The sequence below is a fragment of the Schistocerca piceifrons genome, chromosome 4, assembly GCF_021461385.2.
Source record: "Schistocerca piceifrons isolate TAMUIC-IGC-003096 chromosome 4, iqSchPice1.1, whole genome shotgun sequence".
Taxonomy (NCBI): Eukaryota; Metazoa; Arthropoda; class Insecta; order Orthoptera; family Acrididae; genus Schistocerca; species Schistocerca piceifrons.
In genome coordinates this window covers 497,314,751-497,337,795 of record NC_060141.1, presented here as the reverse complement: position 1 = coordinate 497,337,795, position 23,045 = coordinate 497,314,751, and the positions used below count along the sequence as shown (strand labels likewise).

The following is a 23,045-nucleotide window of genomic DNA, read 5'->3' as shown; positions in this document are numbered from 1 at the left end:
TGGTTTCCATAAACTGATGAAAAACAACTGAAATAATTATTTTCACAAAGTTATGTGTCAAATTTATTGAACTTAGTTAGTGTAGTGCATATAACATAAACACAAATGATACTCAGTTCCAGAACACAATATTATTATTATTTTTTTTTTTTTTTTTTGCATTCAGAAATTGAGGAGTGGTGTACATTTGATATAGTACAAATAATTAGTGTAATTGCCTCAAGCTGCATAATAGTACATAAACCATAGCATGCTTCTGTTAAAGTAGCATCTATGATATTCAAAGAAACTTGATGTCATTCTAATACAAAGCCAATTTTATTGCTTCAGATGTTTTCAGAGGAGGACAGTGGGCAACAACAGAGTCATGATGTAGTGTTTATTTCTCAGTAGTGGCTGGTGAATCTTCTTGATTGTACTGTCCAACTTGGAGAGTCCACAGTGATAGGAGATCTTACATCAAAAGCAGTTGCTCTCATCACTTTGTGAAGGACCTTAATCAGGCGAACATTGGGTTCGCTAGTTGCTCCCAGCTGACGTATATCCCACTCCGTTATTTGTTATCCCCAACTCTTTTAATAATTTATTGTTAATGCTTTTTATCATTGTAAGCCATCCACAAACTGTTGAAGGATGTTGCATGGAATATCGAAGCTATACCCATCTGTTACATCCTGTCCAATGAGCAGTGTCAGAGTACTGCATTGATGCAGGACACTCAAAGGACCATGAAAAAATTGACAATACACAGCTGAAATATCAGTAGAGGGTCTGGAATGTAAGCCTCACCATCTAGTTATCCCCCCGTCTTCATGTGTTCACTCTGCTCCGGCCCTCGCTTTTCATGCCCCCCTCCCTCCTCTACGCCTTTCAGCCATCTGTCCTTGGTCTTCCTTTTGGTCATTTCTTTCTCATCTCCATTTCCTGTATCTTCTTGGGGTTCTCTTGTTTTTCATTCTCTTCAACTGCCCTTATGATGTTAGTCTTTATGTTCGTATCCTACTGTGCAATGATTCCTCTTTCACCATTTCCCTTAGCCTTTCATACCTCAACTTCTTTCTCCTTATTACTCATCTCCTGTTTCTAAGGAGCTCATTTCAAATGCCTGTCATCTGCTTACATCTGTTTCCTTCATTGCTCGTATTTCATATGCATAGGTCAGTATTGCGATGTAGTAACATCTATATATTACTCCTTTTCTTTTTTGTGGGTTATGTTTGTTCCACGCTATGCCCCTAACACTCTGTAGGAATGTTTCTGTCTGTTTGCCACATTCACTGACCTGTTTCTCATTTCTTCTATTTTCCTCTATCACGATTCCCAAGTACTTGACGCGTTCAACCTTCTTCAATTATTCACTTCCAATCCTTATATCGCTAGTTGGTCTATCTTTCTTTCTAGTTGTAACCTGGATCTCACATTTGTTTACATTAATTTTCATTCCGTACTGTCTCAAAGTTTCTTCCCAAGCATTCAGCTGTTCCTAAACCACCTCCTCCCTGTTTCCCCAGATCCTAAAGTCGTCTGCAAACACCATTGCTTTATATTGTCTTCTCCAGTTTTTTTTTTTCCGCCACCTTAGTCATTACCTCATCCAAGACCACAGTGAAGAGGAGAGGTGACAATACATGTCTCTGTTTCACATCACATTTTTGCTGGAGCCAATCCATCCTTTCATTTCCCACTTTCACACAACTTCCACAGTACATCTCCTCCACTCTGCTTGTTGTCTCTCTTCACACTCCCTTCTTTTCGAGTGCTGCCCAGAACTTTCTTCTTCAGATGCTATCAAATGCCTTTTCTATAACAAGAAAGGCCATCACAAGGTCTCCAGATTCATAGTGGTGCTCCTGAAGCTGCCTCACTGCAAAACTGCAAATATGAGATCAACAGTTGACCTCCCATGTCTGAAGCCATACTGTTCCTCTGTTTGTTCTTGACCATTGTTTGGATTCTGCTTTCCAGAAACTTTTCATATACCTTGGCACGGTGTGGTACCAGCGGACTCCTCTGTAGTTTCCACAATCCTGCCTACTGCCTTTCTTGAATATTGGGGGCAATTAGTGCCATCTTCCAATCTTTGGGTGTCATCTTCTCATTCCACACCACCATCATTAACAGACTGTGAACAGCTGAAAGAATCCTATCAAAAAGTAATTCATCCACAAAGGTGGTAGCTTACAAAATACTGATTTTACAAATTTTTTAATCTTGCTGATCAGTCTTGGACTCCTGAGAAGCATGATTAATAAAGGATATAGAAAAAGATTCACTGAAGTGCTGTGTATTACTTCACTGGATCATTAGCTGACATAAGTGTGTCTTGGAGATGCTTATTGTTAAAATTTCAAGAATGTATATTCCAGCAAGAATCAAGCAACATACTACTTCCTCCCAAAGACATCTTACATAGTGATTTACCAATTGTCATTCTTCCCCTACACTGCTCACAAATGCAACAGGTTGAGAAGAGAATGATGATGGTACACAATGTGCCTTCTCCCACACATTATCTGGTGGCTTTCAGAATGAAATATGGGTCTAGATGTATCCCTGAATTTTAAGATTGTTTATTTATTTATTTTTTGGTAGCAAGTCCTTTATGAAAGCCAAATTGAGAGATTGTTAATGAGTTCTGCAGTGATAAATGACTCAGTATTTTATAGCTCACTTTTGCATAAAATTTTGAATTGTTGTATCTTCATTTTTAAAGAGATGGCTGTTTCTACTGTATTTTTAAGTCTGTCAGAAAAGATACCATGAGTAATTGTCAGATTACAGACATAACTATCTAACCAGCACAATAATTTATTACTCTTCTAGCAACATCATCGTAGCCAGAAGAATGCATTTTATTTCAAATTTTTCTTCTCTGTCTCTTCCCCCCCCCCCCTCCCCCCCTCCTCGCCCTCGCTCCCTCCCACCCTTCCTGTTTTAAGCAGTACCTGCTAATGCAAATATCTGCTAATTTCTAAGTTTTCCATAGTGTTTTGTGAGGCTTCAGTAGTGATAAAGGTAATCAACTACTTTCTGAGGATAGCTTTACAAACAAGAAGTTAGGTCATATTATACACAAATCACAATAGAGAATTTGTAGTTGTGTATATGAATCCTTGTCTTTTCCCTGTTGGTTTTCCTGTATCTCATTGTTATATTGTTTTGGTGTTAGAAAAATTAGTTACATTAGTTACTAAGCTTTGAAATTGTTTAGAATGCCTTTAGTGAGGAGGACATATGCAATATATGTTTTCACTTTCAGTTGATTTAAAGGTGGAACATAATATATAAATCTGAGATTGCTATCTATGTCATAATTATGTCATTAGAGCCTACAACATAAAATGAGTAATACTGATGTATGAAGAATGCAAACCCAGGAAAATACCAATACAGTTTTCTTCAGAGAGTTATCGTTCTCATCTATTACGTGAACAGTGATTAATCTTTTTAACCATTAGGAGTTTAATTTTACAGGAATTTTGTATTTTTGATGAATCTGAATGTCACATTTCCTTCTCTTGTTTAGATTCAGAGAAGACATCAGATGATGTCGAAAAAGAGGGCCAAATCTTGAATGAAATGCTGGAGATTGTTGAACGACGAGATTCTCTCATTGCCTTACTGGAAGAGGATCGACAAAGGTGTGCCATAGTGTATTCTAGACATTGTTCTTATTCTGGTCTGGTGAGACGATCCTCCAGTAGTGGACTATCCCTTATTTATGTTTTTTGTATGCTTGCTCTTTTGTGGATTCTGTCCTTCATTTTTGTTTCTTATCTGCAAAATTATCCACAAATGCATCTGACTGATTCTTGCATGTGGCTTTGGTCTGCAACAAATTTCCTCTAACATTTGTTGTTTTTTCTATGATATTGAGTGCTGTGCCACTTAATGAATCCTTCATAGTATCAGTAGTCTTCCTTTGTGAGTTGTAAAGACTGAAAAATTTTGAATGTACTAGTCACTTAGATTTATAATAGTAATGTAATTAATTGCCCATTAAAAATGAATTGTGCAATTTTCCTTGTGTGCTTTGTTCATGCATCAGTTATTGAAATTAGCTTATACTATTTTTAGTATTTATAAGCATTTGTTTGAAGCTAGTGTACATTGCTGACACTACTTACACAATTTTCTTCTTGTTGCCTGGAGATTTTTGTAGTGCATAGCTTTAAATTCCCATCCATAAATGCAACAAAATGTTGTATGTAACTTGGTAAAAAGAATTATTATTATTATTATTATTATTATTATTTATTGAGGTTACATGGTATTATTACAATCATATTCTATGCTATGCAGAGACATTATAAATGTTTATGTAGTGTATATTGCTAATAAAAGAGGATTATTTTTTGTCATGATAATATGTTATGGTTTTTGGAACCAACCTTTCTGCACTTGCATGTTATCAACTCATAAATATCTTCTCCTGTTGTGACTACTTGATTTATTATTTTAAATAGCAGCAACTATTATCTACAGGAAAAATCTCTCTCTCTCTCTCTCTCTCTCTCTCTCTCTCTCTCTCTCTCTCTCTCTCTCTCTCTCTCTCCCCCTTATTAAATATTTTTCTTGTCTGTATTTGTGCTGCTTGGATATTTTCTTAACAGCCTTGCCACAGTGGTAACACCAGTTCTCGTCAGATCACTGAAGTTAAGCTCTGTCAGGCTTGGCTAGCACTCGGATGTGTGACTGTTCGGTCTGCCAATCGCTTTTGGCAAGGGAGTGCACTCGGCCCTTGTGAGGCAAACTGAGGAGCTACTTGACTGAGAAGTAGTGGCTCTGGCCACGAAAACTGACAAGGGCCGGAAGAGCCATGTGCTGACCACATGCCCCTCCATATCTGCATCCAGTTATGCCTGTAGGCTAGGATGACAAGGCAGTTGGTCAGTACCGTTGGGACTTCTGAGGCCTGTTCCGACAGAGTTGAGTTCAGGTATTTTCTTGGTCTCTGAGGAATGGGACTGAGAGGGGGGATAAGATCAGATTCAACTTTAAAGTGAACTGCACCAAATAATATGAAACCAAATGTAGACTCAGAGAAAGAAAAAAGAATATGTTATGGTTATTCAGGTTGTTGTCTTGGTGCATTTTATGAAAGAACAACTTAGTAAAATTTAAGTATTTTTAATTCTTCGACCTTTGGTATTCATGAGAACAACTGGTTGTACTATACCTTTTTAGATCCAGATCCAGACAAGACACTTCGTGATGTGTGAAAAGATGAGAGATATAACTTTTTGACCCTTTTGCCTATTTCTTTTTTCTACAAATGAATGTAAGCCATTGTGGAATATTACACTTTTTAGGGCTCCACGCCACAATCTGTAAAAACGGAACTGTTATACAATCACTTTGTTGTTTGTTTGGAAGCTTCTGTGTCTGTCTGACTGTTAAAAACTTTTTTTTTTTCAGGAACAGGTATATGTGCTAAGTTCAAATTTATGTCAAGTATTAAGATCCGTGATCCCTTCAAGGTGTAAATATTTTAACCTTTTAAGTCATTTCAATCAAAATATACAGCCATTTACGTCACATACTTTGATACTCGAAAATGCACTCATCAAAACATATAGGATGCTTCCCGTTGATCCGGAATCCTGAAATTTTGGCAACAAGCAAGGTTTCATAGTACATGTAAAGGAAAAAATCTGAAAATTGTTAATTTATAATAATATAACACGAAAAAAACATTTTTTGTTATTTTTTATCCATGAGTCTGTTCGTCTATCTGCCTGTTAATTTTCTCTAGAACAGTTTGGAATGTCAAGTTCAAATTCATGCCACATACTAAGGTGTATGGTCCCTTGGTGGTGTAAAAAGTTTTATCTTCCAAGTCAGTGCAATAAAAGATTCGGCTGTTTATGCCATGTGTTCTGATTACCCACAAACTCATTCATCAAAACCTATAGAGTACTTCCTGTTGACCTACAATCATAAAATTCAACCAGAAGCAAGGTTTTACAGTACAAGTGAAGTAAAAAAATATGAAACATCTTAAATTGTAATTATTTTGCATAAAAATATCTTTTACCATTTGCTCATACATTGCACTCGTCATCGGTAAAAAAGTGTAATAGACGAACTTTACTGCATGCAAATATAAAATGTAAGTTGTAATCATGTTTTAGTAAGTAAATAAAAAATGTTTTATTAAGAAATTCTTCCAATCCATCTGTGGCATACAGCAAACCAGTGCTTAACAGTATTGGTTAAAAACAGTCTCGGTTGCAAAATAATAATAATAATAATACGAAGAAAGTAAATTGGAAAAAGAAAACACTACATGGCAAGCACCCGTATCATCTAACACAGCCACACATCGACCAAGACGCATCTAACACATGGCTAAGAAAAGGCAATATATACAGTGAGACAGAAGGATTCATGATTGCAATACTGGATCAAACAATAAACACCAGATATTACAGCAAGCATATTATTAAAGATCCCAATACCACAACAGATAAATGCAGACTTTGCAAACAACAAATAGAAACAGTAGATCACATCACAAGCGGATGTACAATACTAGCAAATACAGAATACCCCAGAAGACATGACAATGTAGCAAAAATAATACATCAACAGCTTGCCTTACAACGTAGACTTATAAAACAACATGTTCCCACATACAAGTATGCACCACAAAATGTACTGGAGAATGATGAATACAAATTATTCTGGAACAGAACCATTGTAATAGATAAAACAACACCACATAACAAACCTGACATCATACTCACCAATAAAAAGAAGAAATTAACACAACTAATCGAAATATCCATACCCAATACAACAAATATACAAAAGAAAACAGGAGAAAAAATTGAAAAATACACCCAACTGGCTGAGGAAGTCAAGGGCATGTGGCATCAGGATAAAGTTGACATTATACCAATTATACTATCAACTACAGGAGTCATACCACACAATATCCACCAGTACATCAATGCAATACAGCTACATCGAAACTTATATATACAACTACAGAAATCTGTAATTATTGACACTTGTTCAATTACCCGAAAGTTCCTAAATGCAATGTAACATATACCGTACAGTTAAAAGGAAGTCACACTTGATCAAGGTCCACGTCACCTTCCATTTTTAACCAGACGTAACGTCTGAGACAAGAAAGAAATAATAATAATAATAATAATAATAATAATAATAATTATTATTATTATTATTATTATTATTATTGCAACCAAGACTGTTTTTAACCAATAATGTTTTATTAAATCTTCTCTCTACACATATAATCTGAAGTCACCTGCTCACTTCTTTCTTTATGTTGGGTCTACATCTACATCTACATTTATACTCCCCATGCCACCCAACGGTATGTGTCGGAGGACACTGAGAAACTACTGTAGAGATTTTGGTAAGTTCTTGGAATTCCCGGGACCAATATCTTACCAGTATCGATATTGATAATAGGCAAAAACTGTTGAGGTTCTCAATTCTCAGGATGGATGTATATTATTGAATCACTTCTTACACATTTTTGCCTCTGGTCATCATTAAAGAATTGTACAGCAATAACAATAAAGTATCGTAAGTTCAAATATACCATGAACCCAAATCGATACAAAGGAGTTCAGTGTAATTACTGATACTAATCATAAACTTAAGCTGAAAGAATAAAGCAAGCGTTATCTAATAAGAAAGCAGTTTTGTGTGTCAGGTGGCACTGTTGGACTCTTCATCGAAGAAATTGATGTGACCTCAAGATGAAGGTCAAATGCATGTTCATGTGGCTACACAATTCAAAATGTTAAAGTAATCCATAAGTGTACTGCCAGTTGCTGCCCTTTGAACACCATGAGCGAACAATACACTCATGGATTATTTTGTTATAAATCATGCTGGGAGAAATCGAATTAGAGACGTGGCGATTGAGCATGATACAGTAATTGTAATACTTAGGTGTGGGTTGAATTATTTGCTGTTGTGGAAACTGGAAAGGGGAGGCACATATGAAAAAAGATTGCTTTTGTAATGTAGTAATTTTGGCAACATTCTAAAAATCCAGCCTTGTTGGATTTTGTACATTCGTGAGGTGTAGACTAAGAGTGTTTCATGGTATAAGTGTCTGAAATACAAATTCTATCATAAAAAACCATTTTTACAAAATGTCTCATAAATAAAACAGCCTATAAAAAACCGAATTTAAAATACAGCAGGAACAAAATCCAGCATATTTTCTGTTTTATTTTGGAGATGTAACAGTCCCTATGCAGAAAATCGTTCTTATGATAATGTGAGTGTATATATATGGTAGTTTACAGTGGATACACGTAATAGAGAGATGAAACTGTAGATAATGACACCTATGAAAAAGTGATGGACCATTCATAAATCAAAGATTTGGAGCAATCACTGTATGATATTTCCTCAGTTGAGACAAATTAAAAGTGAAAGCTTACCAAATGATGATAATGGCAGGAGACAGTGTGACACAATGTTGAGGCAAGACACAGTCAGTCTAGGAACTGATTGTACAAACAATATAATGATTAATAAATTAATTGGAAGAAAGATTACAACCAAAAGAAATGTCATAAGAGATACAGTGAAATTGCTGAGAGGGAGCAGCAGTAAAGGTAGAAATGAAATTGTCGAAACTAACGTGGAAAAAAGTGTATTGGTGTATTTAGCCAGAGCTAATGTAAAATTATTGTCTTTTGATAGAATAGTGAAATATATTCACTCTACAATGGATAATTTTAATCCTGTCTCCCAGCATACTGTTAGTTCTTCTAAATGTGATGAACCAGTGTATGTAGCTTGCTCATCTCAGAATGCATTGAAGCCTGTCTCACATAGATTAAGATTCACTGTAAGCCTACTTGCGGGCTAGCATGACCCCTGAGTGGACTCCATTGATTGTTAGGTTGCTTCCCTGCTAAGAGCTTTGCATGTTTCCGTGTGATATCATTAATGCTATTTCTCTTGCGCAGTTTTCTGAATGAGTGCTACCTGCTGTGGCCAAACAGGATTTCTGTCAATGTCTCCTGCCACAGCTTAGAAGGTGGGGGCCCGCCACAAGCGCAGTTGTGCTAGTGACATGCTTGGCTGTAACCTAATTTCAAAGTACCTTTAATTACTGCAGATATCATCACAGTGAAGCAGAGAAAGCATTATTTTTTTAATTGATGCACTTAGGGAAGATTGTTTCTATATGCTGAAAAAAATTTCAGTTCTTACAAACATCTGTGCTGGAAATGGACATTTTGCAGTGAGACTACTTGCAGGTGATCTTACACAGTACGACTGCTTTGACATTACGCTTTGTGAAATAGACTTGAGTGGTTCCAGTGAATAGTTAGCAGCCTTCTTGCACTTGCAATTGGAGTGTGGATCTTTCTCTTTAAACTCATAGTTATTGTATACCTGTAAGTTATGTACTACTGTTTTTTGATGCAGCTAATTTTTGTATATGAAATAAGAACCTGTGCAACCTGTTAATTGTGTAAAGGCAGTAATTTCCATTGAACTTGATAGAAGCTGTACATGATTCTTTGACATGTTATGTATACTAACATCAAGTGCAAAATTTTTATAGCAGGTTCAGCTGGTATAAAATTTATCTAATATTATGCATAACTGACTTTTTTATTTGTACCTGTTCTTCTTCTTCTTCTTCTAATTATTATTATTATTATTATTATTATTGACAAACATAACTGGAATTCATTAACTTTTGTTGAGGCTATCTGTGACCATTGAGTAGTCAACATCAACACCAAAATGGGAAAAAACAGCAGTTTTGGTGGAAAAATGCCTATATACTAGGCATATACCTACATTTTTACACATTCAGATGTGCAGTAATGAATCACAGAAGTTCAGTTCAAGATCAACAGTAGTGTCCCCTTTTTATATGTGTACAGTTTATTTCTAATTTCTCTGTTCCATAAATAAAAATTAAGTTCTGTTGGTTTCTTGATTTTCAGTGGAAAGAGTGCCCATACAATACACCCTGTTGTCTTCACTTAAAATTTATCTCTCCTCTATATGATATTTCCTTAAATTACAAATAATATGTATGGGTAGTTATATGAATAATAAAGAAACTCATTCTCTTCACACTAACATGGGGCACTAAGGAAACAATTGACAGAAGATCTAAAATATGGAAGGGATATTGTTCAGTCTTATTCACATGTTTTTGGAACATAAAAAGTCACTGATGGTATTGAGAAACTAGTTTATGGCCCAGCTGCTAACTGCAGAAATCTGAAGCATCAAAGATGCTCTGCATATCATGTGGGAATTCTGTCTTTTATTGACAATTTTGTTTTTCTCTGTGAATAGTCATCTTTTCTTTCTGTCACCTTTGCCCCAACTCAATGTTTACTTCTCACTGTAGCATCAATTAGGAAAGTTACAGTGTTCTAGATTCTTCTGAGTTTGTTCAATATTCCATCAAGTATTTTTCCCTATTGTTGTAACACTACACCACAATGCTGATTTTATTATAGTTGTGATAAATGTAATTAGGAGACTATTGCTAACATTAACAACAACACAATTTAAAAACAAAAAGTTATTACATAGATTCTGAAACTGTTTATGTAAGATAATGAGGGTATTATTTCAGCCTTGTACCCCACTTCATAATTTTCTTTCTTTATTTTTTCCTGCATTTCAAGCAAGAAACTAGAAATATTTACTCATTTTACTAAGGTTTTTTGAAGCTCCTCTTCTCGTTTTTCCGTGTTTGCGATTTAAAAACTGGGTTATTTTGGGAATCGGCCCTATGCAAACACAATTACTTTATTTTTATATTCCCCCAGACATGTTTTGACACCAATGAGTCATCTTCTGTGGGTTAAATTTTTATTTTCTATAAAGTATAATATCACATTTGTAATAATTTAACTACCGTAGACCTAAGTAATACAATATTTGCAATTTGTTTTGTTTTGTTTGGACACTCACCTTAAAATTACATCACTACGTGAACTGTATTATTAAACATCAATTTTAGTGCTCGTTTTTGTCATTTCTTTCACAGCTTGTCATTTTCAAACTAGACACGAAGAAAAATTATTGCGTATTTGTAGAGAGCTGTTTTGAGGTTAGATGTTATGTACGTTTCGTACTTACATTTTCTGCCATGTTTCCTGTCCCTGGTCGGTGTCTCAATCAGCCACTATTTAGTGCATTGCTTTCACTCAGTTCTTCATAAATTTCCACTCACTACTTCACCTCACATGCACTTATACAAAATGTAGCGAAATGTGATGTGAGCAGACACTTCTGGCAATACACTCAGTGAGATGTGTCATGTTATTGTCGTTGCTCACTTGTTCATCGTTGGTCTTGTGTGTGTTATGGTGCTGATTTTGTGTGTGTGTGTGTGTGTGTGTGTGTGTGTGTGTGTGTGTGTGTGTGTGTGGTAGTTCTCCTCTGTTGTGAGTTTTTGATAGAGACTGTTGCTTTCTCTGAGGATCTTAAGATCAGTCTCCATGTTTTTTGGGTGGTGGTTTTCTTGAATTAGATGGTCTGCAAAAGTGCAGTGTGTACTATCACTTCTTAGGGCTCTGAGGTGTTTGGAGTACGTCATTTTGAAATTTCTGTATGTTTGGCCTATGTAGACCGACTGGCATGAACTGCAGGTTAACTGATATATTCCAGCTTTGGAGAATTTGTCTGCAGAGGTGTTCTTAGATCTTAGATTCTTCTATACTGTTGTTTGTGTGGAATGATATTTGTAGCCCTTGTTTCTTCAGTATGTTTCCCACCCTGTGTACGTTTTTGTTGCTATATGTTAGTGTGTGCTATGCTGTACTCTTTGTAGGGTGTTCCCAGTATCCTGTGTTTGTCTGCAGCTTGCTGCTGATTTGTTGTTGATTTTGTTCTCTTTTAATTTGTTTTTTTAATTTTGTTTTTCAGTTTGTTTATCATTTGTGTGTTGTACCCATTCTCTGTGGGTATTTGGTGTATTGTATTTAGTTCCTGTGTGTAGATGAGTTTGTCCAGTGGAGTTCTGTTGAGTCTGTGTAGCACGTGTATGAAACTTGAGAGTTTGTTTGCTTGTGGGTGGTTGGAGTTGATATGAATGGTTGTACTTGTGGCTGTAGGTTTCCTGAAAATTCCAAAATTATGTTAGTTGTTGATTCTGTGTATGGAAACTCCAAGCTTGTCAGTTTTGGAATTTATATTTTGTTGTTTTGGTGATGTGCGCTCTGTAATAGGTGAACCAGTTAGTGTTCTAATTAGGAACACAAGGAAACATATGACCATAAAAGAGATACAAATTATTGGATCACGGATTGATGTTAACAAGAGGACAATGAGTGTAGTTCACACGTCTCAAACACCCTTAACAACTGATGCTATTCATGCCCTTATAAAGGCACTATACGTATTAGGTGTACCCAGTGTAGTGCTGCGGATGCACGGCAGACCTGGTGACTGTGGTAAGTGACCAGGCTGCCCTGATGACCTCCTTGCTTAGTTGCAAGTGTGCCATTTGAAAGTCAGCATGCATTATGCTTGTCATAGTGGCCCGATTTGTGTCTGCTGTGGGGTGGTTGGTATAGTAACCAGTTGATTACTACACTCCTCCTTCCTTGCAGGGGGAAAAGATCAGACATTGCCATATACAATGCTGTGACTGAAGAAGCACCCATGTCATCCCTGACGGTGTTCACCGCAGCTAAAGGTGCGAGAAGTTTCTGATTTGCCTGGATCAGTACATATAGACAAACTAGAATGGCAGCCATGCTGCCCACAGACCATGGGGTGATCAGTGAACAGGACCGACGATGGAGCGCGAGGCACCTGGATGTCAGACGACGGGCACTGACATGAGCAGCAAAGAGGGCAGACTGGTGTGGAGAGCCTGTGATGATGGAGACCCATCTTCTGTCCCCATTGACAGTGGCACCTCCTCAGCAGAATTGGAGGCACTGGCACCAACTGTAGGAAGCAAACCTGCCATCAGTGGTAATGAGGCCCTGAATGCTGAGGTAAGTGGTCATGATCAGGTCTGCTTGACCCCTGGAGTGGCCAGGAGTGACGGAGAATGAGGCACCGGCCAGTGGGAAGGCACAAGTTTGTCTATGGTGTGAACCGTGAAGACCCAGTGACCATGCTGGCTATGAGGAATTGACAGAATCCAGTGAGGGTGCCATCCAAATCTCATGACCCCGACTGGTGTGCTGGGTGCAATCATCGATGAAACAGGCACCAGGGGGGACTGCTGAATGGCAGCAAGAGGTTGAGCAGTGTCCACAGTTGACGGTCATGCAGAGATTGTGAGAGGTCCCTCGGCCTGGAAATCTTCTATGTGCTTACGCGTCTGTGTGTCTTAAACATTCGGACAAGGCATCCCACCTTGTAATTCGACTGTGGTTAGAAGGGAGGCACTATGAAGTGGCAAATGCCGTTGCATTTACACAACTCTTTGAAGATTGTGCCACAAACTGAGGACCATTGTCCAGAACCAGGGTGCAAGGCAAGCCTTCCATGGAGAATACCTCCAGCAGGTCTTGACAGTTGCTTCTGCTGTCATTGACAGATAGGAAATGATGAAACAAAATTTAGAAAAAGCACCAATTGTTGATAACCAGAAAGTGTTTATAAAAGGACCAGCAAAATCACTGTGGATTCTTTCCCAAGGCTGTATAGGTGCTGACCATGGGGGAAAGTCATGCATGGTGCCACCAGCTTACCCGAACACTTGCGACAGGCCATGACAATGTGTTCCACCTTCCGATCGATGCCTGTCCAAAACATATGGTGGCAAGCCCACAGTTTTGTGCAAGAGATCTCCCAGTGACCCTGATGTAATAAGAGCTGCACAGCTACAGGAATCATGATATGGGAAGTAAATCATTCCATCAACGGAAGAATAACACCATCCAAGAGGGAGAGGCAATGGCACAGTGCATAAAAACTCTGGAGCAAGTCTGATGCCCAGTCTGGCAGACATCTTGTCTCCCATGTTGTATCGTGCATACAACCCCACTGGATCCACCACCACAGCAGAGGCACTGCGAGAACTGGTGATGGGAAAGCCATCAATCATGCACCTTACCTGCTTGTCCAGTTGTTGAAAACAAAGCAATTCCTCCTGGTCAAATGAAAGATCGTGGCCCATGGGGAGCCAGGACAGAGCACAGGGATTTGCGCATTGTGATATGGGATGAAAATTTATCTCGTAATTGTTCCAGGACAAGAACAAAGCCCAACACTGAGGGCAATGAATGGCTTTGTCCAGTAAGGATGCTGATGGGCTAATCAGTGAAACCAAGGGCTTTTGATCGGTAATGAAATGGAAATTTTCCACCACACAAGAACACATGAAATTTTTTTTAAGGCATAGGCAATACAAAGAGCTTATTTATCCACTTGAAAATTAAGTTGCTGAGCTGAGTCGCAATCCCACCCCCCCAACCCGCCCGCCCGCGCGCGCGCACACACACACACACACACACACACACACACACACACACACACACACACACACAAAGGCAGTGGGCTGTTCAGAATGGTGATGGGCCAGGACTGCACCAACCCTATAGTGGGACATTCCATAGCCAGGACCAGACACCTGCCAGCTTGAAATGTTGGCAGACATAGCAGGGAATGAAGACTATCCTTAAGCTGCACAAAATCATGCTCACAGGCAGTAGACCAAATAGATGGAACATTTTCTGAAGCAACAGATGCAAGGGGTGGGCCATAGTAGCCACTATGGGAATAAACTTGTGATAGTACACAATTTTGCCAAGGAAAGCCAGAAGTTCTCATTAGATGGACAGGGCAAAGCCATAACTGTGGCAATACGTTGCACCCCCCCCCCCCCCCCCCATGAACCATGAACCATGGAACTTGCCGTTGGTGGGGAGGCTTGCGTGCCTCAGCGATACAGATGGCCGTACCGTAGGTGCAACCACAACGGAGGGGTATCTGTTGAGAGGCCAGACAAACATGTGGTTCCTGAAGAGGGGCAGCAGCCTTTTCAGTAGTTGCAGGGGCAACAGTCTGGATGATTGACTGATTTGGCCTTGTAACATTAACCAAAACGGCCTTGCTGTGCTGGTACTGCGAACGGCTGAAAGCAAGGGGAAACTACAGCCGTAATTTTTCCCGAGGACATGCAGCTTTACTGTATGATTAAATGATGATGGCGTCCTCTTGGGTAAAATATTCCGGAGGTAAAATAGTCCCCCATTTGGATCTCCGGGCGGGGACTACTCAAGAGGACGTCGTTGTCAGGAGAAAGAAAACTGGCATTCTACGGATCGGAGCGTGGAATGTCAGATCCCTTAATCGGGCAGGTAGGTTAGAAAATTTAAAAAGGGAAATGGATAGGTTAAAGTTAGATATAGTGGGAATTAGTGAAGTTCGGTGGCAGGAGGAACAAGACTTTTGGTCAGGTGATTACAGGGTTATAAATACAAAATCAAATAGGGGTAATGCAGGAGTAGGTTTAATAATGAATAAAAAAATAGGAGTGCAGGTTAGCTACTACAAACAGCATAGTGAACGCATTATTGTGGCCAAGATAGACACAAGGCCCATGCCTACTACAGTAGTACAAGTTTATATGCCAACTAGCTCTGCAGATGATGAAGAAATTGATGAAATGTATGATGAGATAAAAGAAATTATTCAGGTAGTGAAGGGAGATGAAAATTTAATAGTCATGGGTGACTGGAATTCGTCAGTAGGAAAAGGGAGAGAAGGAAATATAGTAGGTGAATATGGATTGGGGGGAAGAAATGAAAGAGGAAGCCGCCTTGTAGAATTTTTCACAGAGCATAACTTAATTATAGCTAACACTTGGTTCAAGAATCATGAAAGAAGGTTGTATACCTGGAAGAATCCTGGAGATACTAAAAGGTATCAGATAGATTACATAATGGTAAGACAGAGATTTAGGAACCAGGTTTTAAATTGTAAGACATTTCCAGGGGCAGATGTGGATTCTGACCACGATCTAGTGGTTATGAACTGCAGATTGAAACTGAAGAAACTGCAAAAAGGCAGGAATTTAAGGAGATGGGACCTGGCTAAACTGAAAGAACGAGAGGTTGTAGAGAGTTTCAGGGAGAGCATAAGGGAACAATTGACAGGAATGGGGGAAAGAAATACAGTAGAAGAAGAATGGGTAGCTCTGAGGGATGAAGTAGTGAAGGCAGCAGAGGATCAAGTAGGTAAAAAGACGAGGGCTAATAGAAATCCTTGGGTAACAGAAGAAATATTGAATTTAATTGATGAAAGGAGAAAATATAAAAATGCAGTAAATGAAGCAGGCAAAAAGGAATACAAACGTCTCAAAAATGAGATTGACAGGAAGTGCAAAATGGCTAAGCAGGGATGGCTAGAGTACAAATGTAAGGATGTAGAGGCTTGTCTCACTAGGGGTAAGATAGATACTGCCTACAGGAAAATTAAAGAGACCTTTGGAGAGAGGAGAACCACTTGTATGAATATCAAGAGCTCAGATGGCAACCCAGTTCTAAGCAAAGAAGGGAAGGCAGAAAGGTGGAAGGAGTATATAGAGGGTTTATACAAGGGCGATGTACTTGAGGACAATATTATGGAAATGGAAGAGGATGTAGATGAAGATGAAATGGGAGATAAGATACTGCGTGAAGAGTTTGACAGAGCACTGAAAGACCTGAATCGAAACAAGGCCCCGGGAGTAGACAACATTCCATTAGAACTACTGATGGCCTTGGGAGAGCCAGTCATGTCAAAACTCTACCATCTGGTGCGCAAGATGTATGAGACAGGCGAAATACCCACAGACTTCAAGAAGAATATAATAATTCCAATCCCAAAGAAAGCGGGTGTTGACAGATGTGAAAATTACCGAACTATCAGTTTAATAAGTCACAGCTGCAAAATACTAACGCGAATTCTTTACAGACGAATGGAAAAACTGGTAGAAGTGGACCTCGGGGAGGATCAGTTTGGATTCCGTAGAAATGTTGGAACACGTGAGGCAATACTAACCTTACGACTTATCATAGAAGAAAGATTAAGAAAAGGCAAACCTACGTTTTTAGCATTTGTAGATTTAGAGAAAGCTTTTGACAACATTAACTGGAATACTCTCTTTCAAATTCTGAAGATGGCAGGGGTAAAATACAGGGACCGAAAGGCTATTTACAATTTGTACAGAAACCAGATGGCAGTTATAAGAGTCGAGGGGCATGAAAGGGAAGCAGTGGTTGGGAAAGGAGTGAGACAGGGTTGTAGCCTGTCCCCGATGTTATTCAATGTGTATATTGAGCAAGCAGTAAAGGAAACAAAAGAAAAATTCGGAGTAGGTATTAAAATTCATGGAGAAGAAGTAAAAACTTTGAGGTTTGCCGATGACATTGTAATTCTGTCAGAGACAGCAAAGGACTTGGAAGAGCAGTTGAACGGAATGGACAGTGTCTTGAAAGGAGGATATAAGATGAACATCAACAAAAGCAAAACGAGGATAATGGAATGTAGTCAAATTAAATCGGGTGATGCTGAGGGGATTAGATTAGGAAATGACACTTAAAGTAGTAAAGGAGTTTTGCTATTTAGGGAGTAAAATAACTGATGATGGTCGAAGTAGAGAGAATATAAAATGTAGACTGGCAGTGGCAAGGAAATCGTTTCTGAAGAAGAGAAATTTGTTAACATTGAGTATAGATTTAAGTGTCAGGATGTCGTTTCTGAAAGTATTTGTGTGGAGTGTAGCCATGTATGGAAGTGAAACATGGGCGATAACCAGTTTGGACAAGAAGAGAATAGAAGCTTTCGAAATGTGCTGCTACAGAAGAATGCTGAAGATAAGGTGGGTAGATCACGTAACTAATGAGGAGGTACTGAATAGGATTGGGGAGAAGAGAAGTTTGTGGCCCAACTTGACTAGAAGAAGGGATCGGTTGGTAGGACATGTTTTGAGGCATCAAGGGATCACAAATTTAGCATTGGAGGGCAGCGTGGAGGGTAAAAATCGTAGAGGGAGACCAAGAGATGAATACACTAAGCAGATTCAGAAGGATGTAGGTTGCAGTAGGTACTGGGAGATGAAGAAGCTTGCACAGGATAGAGTAGCATGGAGAGCTGCATCAAACCAGTCTCAGGACTGAAGACCACAACAACAACATGTTGCACACCGTGTGACGCACACCCTGCTAGGAAATTTTATGACCCAAATAAGCAAGGGAAGGTTGGAAAAAGTGAGATTTAGCAAGATTACATTTGAGGCCAGTAGCCTGTAGGACAGTAAACACAGAACATAGGTTACTTAGTTGGTAGAGACTGGAATACCACTGCTATGCAACCTTTATTTTTTACGTTTATGGCAAGAGGCCCACTACAAGGGGGAAGGCCAGCCCCTCGTTTTGTAAGAAGCAAGAGGGGTGCAAAGGAAGTGGCATTCACTGTTCCATATGCTGAGGCTGCACGTTCATCACTCACTCCAAGCATCTCATCAGCGGCCCACAGCTCACAAGGACTCAAACAGCTGTGCAGTGTTCAAAACCTCCTTTAACATAAGGTCCTCAAACTGAAGGGTACATTGACGCACCTTCTTACTAGGGGCTGAATGAATGATAGTGTCCTTGACCGTGGTGATCACGTGATACTCCTGAGATCTAGCCATGACGAATCGACACTCACGACTGAGGCAGTGAGACTCGGCCACCCAAGCTCAGTAGGGATGCTGGAGCTGTTTGTGACACTGGTACAATTCAACATGCACTGCAACCACATTGTACACTTGTAGTGATAGGAGAACAACAGATTACACATACTGTCTCAAAAAAAAAAAAAAAAAAAAAAAAAAAAAAAAAAAAAAAAAAAAAAAAAAAAAAACTCTAACTGACCAGTAAGTGATACATATGAGTGGGTATCCATGATAAAAAGAGCCTTATAGACATCTGCGTCGACCACGCAAAATGCCATAAAATGTGGACAAAGCCATTTCTCATCAGTGTCCCAGTCTTCTGCGGATTCGTCATGGGGGACAACAGCAGCAGGTGAACAACCGACAGCTGAGCCCATGTCAAAGTAACCAACAACTGTTCCAACGTGTCCATATGCACCTGTGGCTGTTGCAGAAGTGGTAGGGGTGAAGCCTCCAGGGAAGAGTCAAACGGCAGAAAATCCACAGAATCCAAAACATTTGAAAATTCAACCCTCAAGGTCACTATTTGTTCTAACTAGACTGAAAGGAATCAGATGGCCGTAAAAAAGAGATGCAATGTATTGGTCACAGAGTGACATCAATACAAGAAAAATAGTTTACACAAGAACAAGTGAAAGCAAATCATAAAAATAATAAAATTATTAAAAATGTGTGAATAAGAATTAGAAATAAAATATTTTAACCAATTAATTGAATAAAAATAAAGATCACAGTCATTTTGAAAAAGATTTAAAAATTACAGTTTCAGAGCACCTGATGGGATTTAAACCCTCAGCCTTCTGCATGTGAGAAATCTACGTATCATTATGCTGTGCCACCAGTCACAGAATTGCTATTATTTTTAAAGCTCTAGGCCATCACTTGAAATTCCAAATTATGTTTTTCTTCGGTAGCTCACAAACTAGGGCCCAGCAGGGTGAATGGCTGCAGTGTGTGATACCTGGGCCCCTAACCTACACAACCATATAAATGGTTTACCGAGCGAGGTGGCGCAGTGGTTAGCACACTGGACTCGCATTCGGGAGGACGACGGTTCAATCCCGCATCCAGCCATCCTGATTTAGGTTTTCCGTGATTTCCCTAAATCGCTCCAGCCAAATGCCGGGATGGTTCGTTTGAAAGGGCACGGCCGACTTCCTTCCCTAAACCGATGGGACCGATGACCTCGCAGTTTGGTCTCTTCCCCCAAAACAACGCAACCCAACCATATAAATGGTTTCAAAAAGTCAGTCCCACCCCTGGCAACCTCTTCTTGTAAGATAATGTGTAATGTCAATATTGCTTAATGTGTTCTCTGGAACTGAAACTGATCTTCCCCAAGATTGACTTTTACAAGGGTGAATTAAATATAAACAGGATTTTATTTTTTAATCTTTTGTTGAAAAATGAAAAGCAGTTACAGTTTATTTTGCCACACAGGTTGCCACTTTAGAAATACACTTTTCCCAGTGAGAAGGAAGGTGTTTTATCGCAGCAGCCTAGATAGAAGCTGGTTACGTCAGGAACCAATTCCACATGAACTCCTCCACGCCCTCATCATCTACAAAACAGTGCCCTGCAAAAGCTTCTTTAAGCAATCCAAATAAATGGAAATCCCTGAGCAGTTGGTCTGGGATGTAAGGAGGATTGAGTCCAGTGCATTCCTTGTAGTTTGGAGACTGTTAGAGCTGCAGTATGGAGCCTGCATTGTTGTGGAGGAGGATGACCTGTTGAATCAGTTGGTCTTATCCTTTGTGGCGATAAGCATCCCACACCTTCTTCATCAGATCGCACCAATTGTGCATTGCTCATGCTATCACTGAGCAAAATGCCTCGCCACTCCAAAATAACAGTTGAAAGGACCTTGCCAGCTGACTTTAACTGGGTCCCCACCCCTTTCTCTGCCATTCCTTGCTGGCTTGTTTGGATTTAAGAGTGTAGTAGTGGACCCGCATTACTTTATTTTGCAGACTTTTCTGTAAGCCTCTGACAGACCTCCAAACGTCTCAACTTCTGATTTTCAATCAAAAAGTGAGGGACCCATCAGGAACACACTTTACAGAACTGTAGGTCATTTGTGATGATCACTTGGCAGTTCCCATAACTTAATCTGACTGCATTAACGTTTTCATCAGTAATGCCGGTTGGATGACAGCGATCATGTTGTTGGTTTTCCACATGTTCTTGGACTTCCTTGAAATCTTTACGCCACGCAAACACATGTGCCCTTGATAACATTTGTTCACCAAACTGTGCAGTCAATCTCTGGAAAAACTCTCTTGCCCAAACTCCTTCACGAGCAAGAAATTTTATCATACATTGCACAGTGGACGTGTGCACCTGTTGCTGTGACACTGTGAGCATTACTGACGAAGGTGTTCAAAGTATGTAATGCCCAGCTCTCCCCATTCCTAATGGCCCCATCCAATAATACTAGACATTCAGATCCTGTACTATCATCAGTTGATGCTTAGAAACAAAAATCCCGTTTATATTTGATTCATCTTCGTACCAATCTTTCCGTTTTTCTGAAAAAAACTCGTTTCAGTATTTTTCATCCACTAGCTGTATTGGTCATAGAATGGTTGGCCTGTGAAGCAGACACTGATTGACCCATGCCTTGCCAGAACAGAGGCAGGTAGTGTGTGGAAACTCAGGAGGTGGTGGGGAGTTGTTGGTGGCTGCAGTGGGGTCTGGGTTGTTTACTGGGGCTCTGAGATGATGGCGCTCCCACCACACTCATGGGACTCATCTTCAGCCATGAGGACCCACTTCCTGAGGTTTGCCTTGCACCGTGACACTCCCGTCCTCAACTGGTTTTTGTGCCTTCCTCTCACATAAGCTAGGTGAAAGCCCACAGCAAGTTTCTTTATTTATGTTCTCCCGTACCCTTCTAGTTAATTTATTTTGCATAGTTCTGTTTGGGGAGATCCAGGTGCTGACGGAGCTATTGATATGTGCATGAATATCATCACTGATCCAACCTAGGCATTTGGGGTTCATATCCTAACAGAGGGTGTCTGGAATCAATTTCGTGCTTCATTTTCTCCATTTCTGCAACTATTTTTCTGTGGATGTCAGATAGTGTTGTACCCGTAATCTGATAAATTTTGGTGGCAGGAGTTGGTCATAGGCAGCTAGTCACAATGCTCCCAGTCTCTTTTGATGCCATATCCACCGGTTTGGCATTTGTGGAATTTCACCAAACTGGTGCTGCGTATTCTGCTGCAGAGAAGCATAGTGCCAGGGCAGATATACAGAGCATGTTTGGCTGTGAGCCCCAGATGGTGCCAGTAAGTTGATGGGTGATGTTCTGGGCAGATACTGTTAGCTTTGTTTCTAGGCAATGATATTTGAATGTGAGACTATGATCCAACTTTCCTCCCAGATGCTTTGGAATATTATAGTGGTTGTTTACCACTCCAGATAATATTTACTTCATCCTGGTTTCCCATATGGAAGATGTAGAGCTGCATCTTTCTGGGATTTTGATTTTAGGTGATAATCATCTTCAAAGACCGCCATCAGCTTCATCTCTATTTCCTCAAAGGTTTTGCCTTGAACTGATTTTGTTATATCATCAGCATAAATAATTATTGTGCAGCAGAGGAACCACTACACTAACCCGAAGGTAGACTATTTCAGGGTCCTCTATTTGCTCATCCTATAATGCAAAGTAACAAGAAACCTTCTACTTTGCAGCAAACGATGGGTAAACTTTGTTAAACAGTAGTCATTAGTGATTGACTACAACCTTCTATTCAACTTCTTTGGTTGACAGTGTCATATGTTGCTGACAGTTCTATGAGTACCACTTCTATAACTTATTGTGATTAAACATTTGACGCCCTCATGACCAATAATGACCCATTGAATCTTCTCTGTCATATGTACAAGTCCAGGCTAGAGCTTCATGCTGTAGTAAAGGTGCGACTATGAGAATTGGGCTCAGTAAGTTGAGTTCAGGATATGGGGAAGGTAACAAAGCCTGCAACTATGCAGCTGTTTTGCTGGGCTATGACTATACATGTGTGTGTGTGTACATGAAGAGTGGTTGCCATCTTCATTATTTTCTTCATTTGAGATCTGAATGTTCTGAACAACCATGCTGCTTCTGAGCCTGGTGCTGAATTAAAGGGAGCAGTGATTAGATGTGGCAAAAGAAATAGGATTCACCTGATGTGAATTGTGGGTCTTGGTCAAATATGATGTTGATTTAGACAACATACAGGAAAATGGATGGATGACACAATTAATAACCACATAGCCCCCCTTGAATGGACTGATAAAGTAGATGCGGAAGAGTACCCATGGCTAGTAGGGTGTGAGATGGGGAAGAAATGTCAGACTCTATGTAATAAGTTTTGTGCATGTTTAGGAGGCCTGGACTCATTACATT

At 39.5% G+C, this 23,045-nt stretch overlaps 1 protein-coding gene across 3 annotated transcripts in view; it reads left to right on the top strand.

The window, feature by feature from the left end:
- Positions 1 to 23,045, top strand: part of LOC124796266 (F-actin-monooxygenase Mical) — a 554,406-nt gene that overhangs the window by 518,998 nt on the left and 12,363 nt on the right. For all 3 annotated transcript variants that reach the window (XM_047260379.1, XM_047260378.1, XM_047260377.1), the window contains one exon: positions 3,527 to 3,641. In XM_047260379.1, the coding sequence (XP_047116335.1) occupies positions 3,527 to 3,641 (115 nt within the window). The remainder of the gene's footprint in view (positions 1 to 3,526; positions 3,642 to 23,045) is intronic.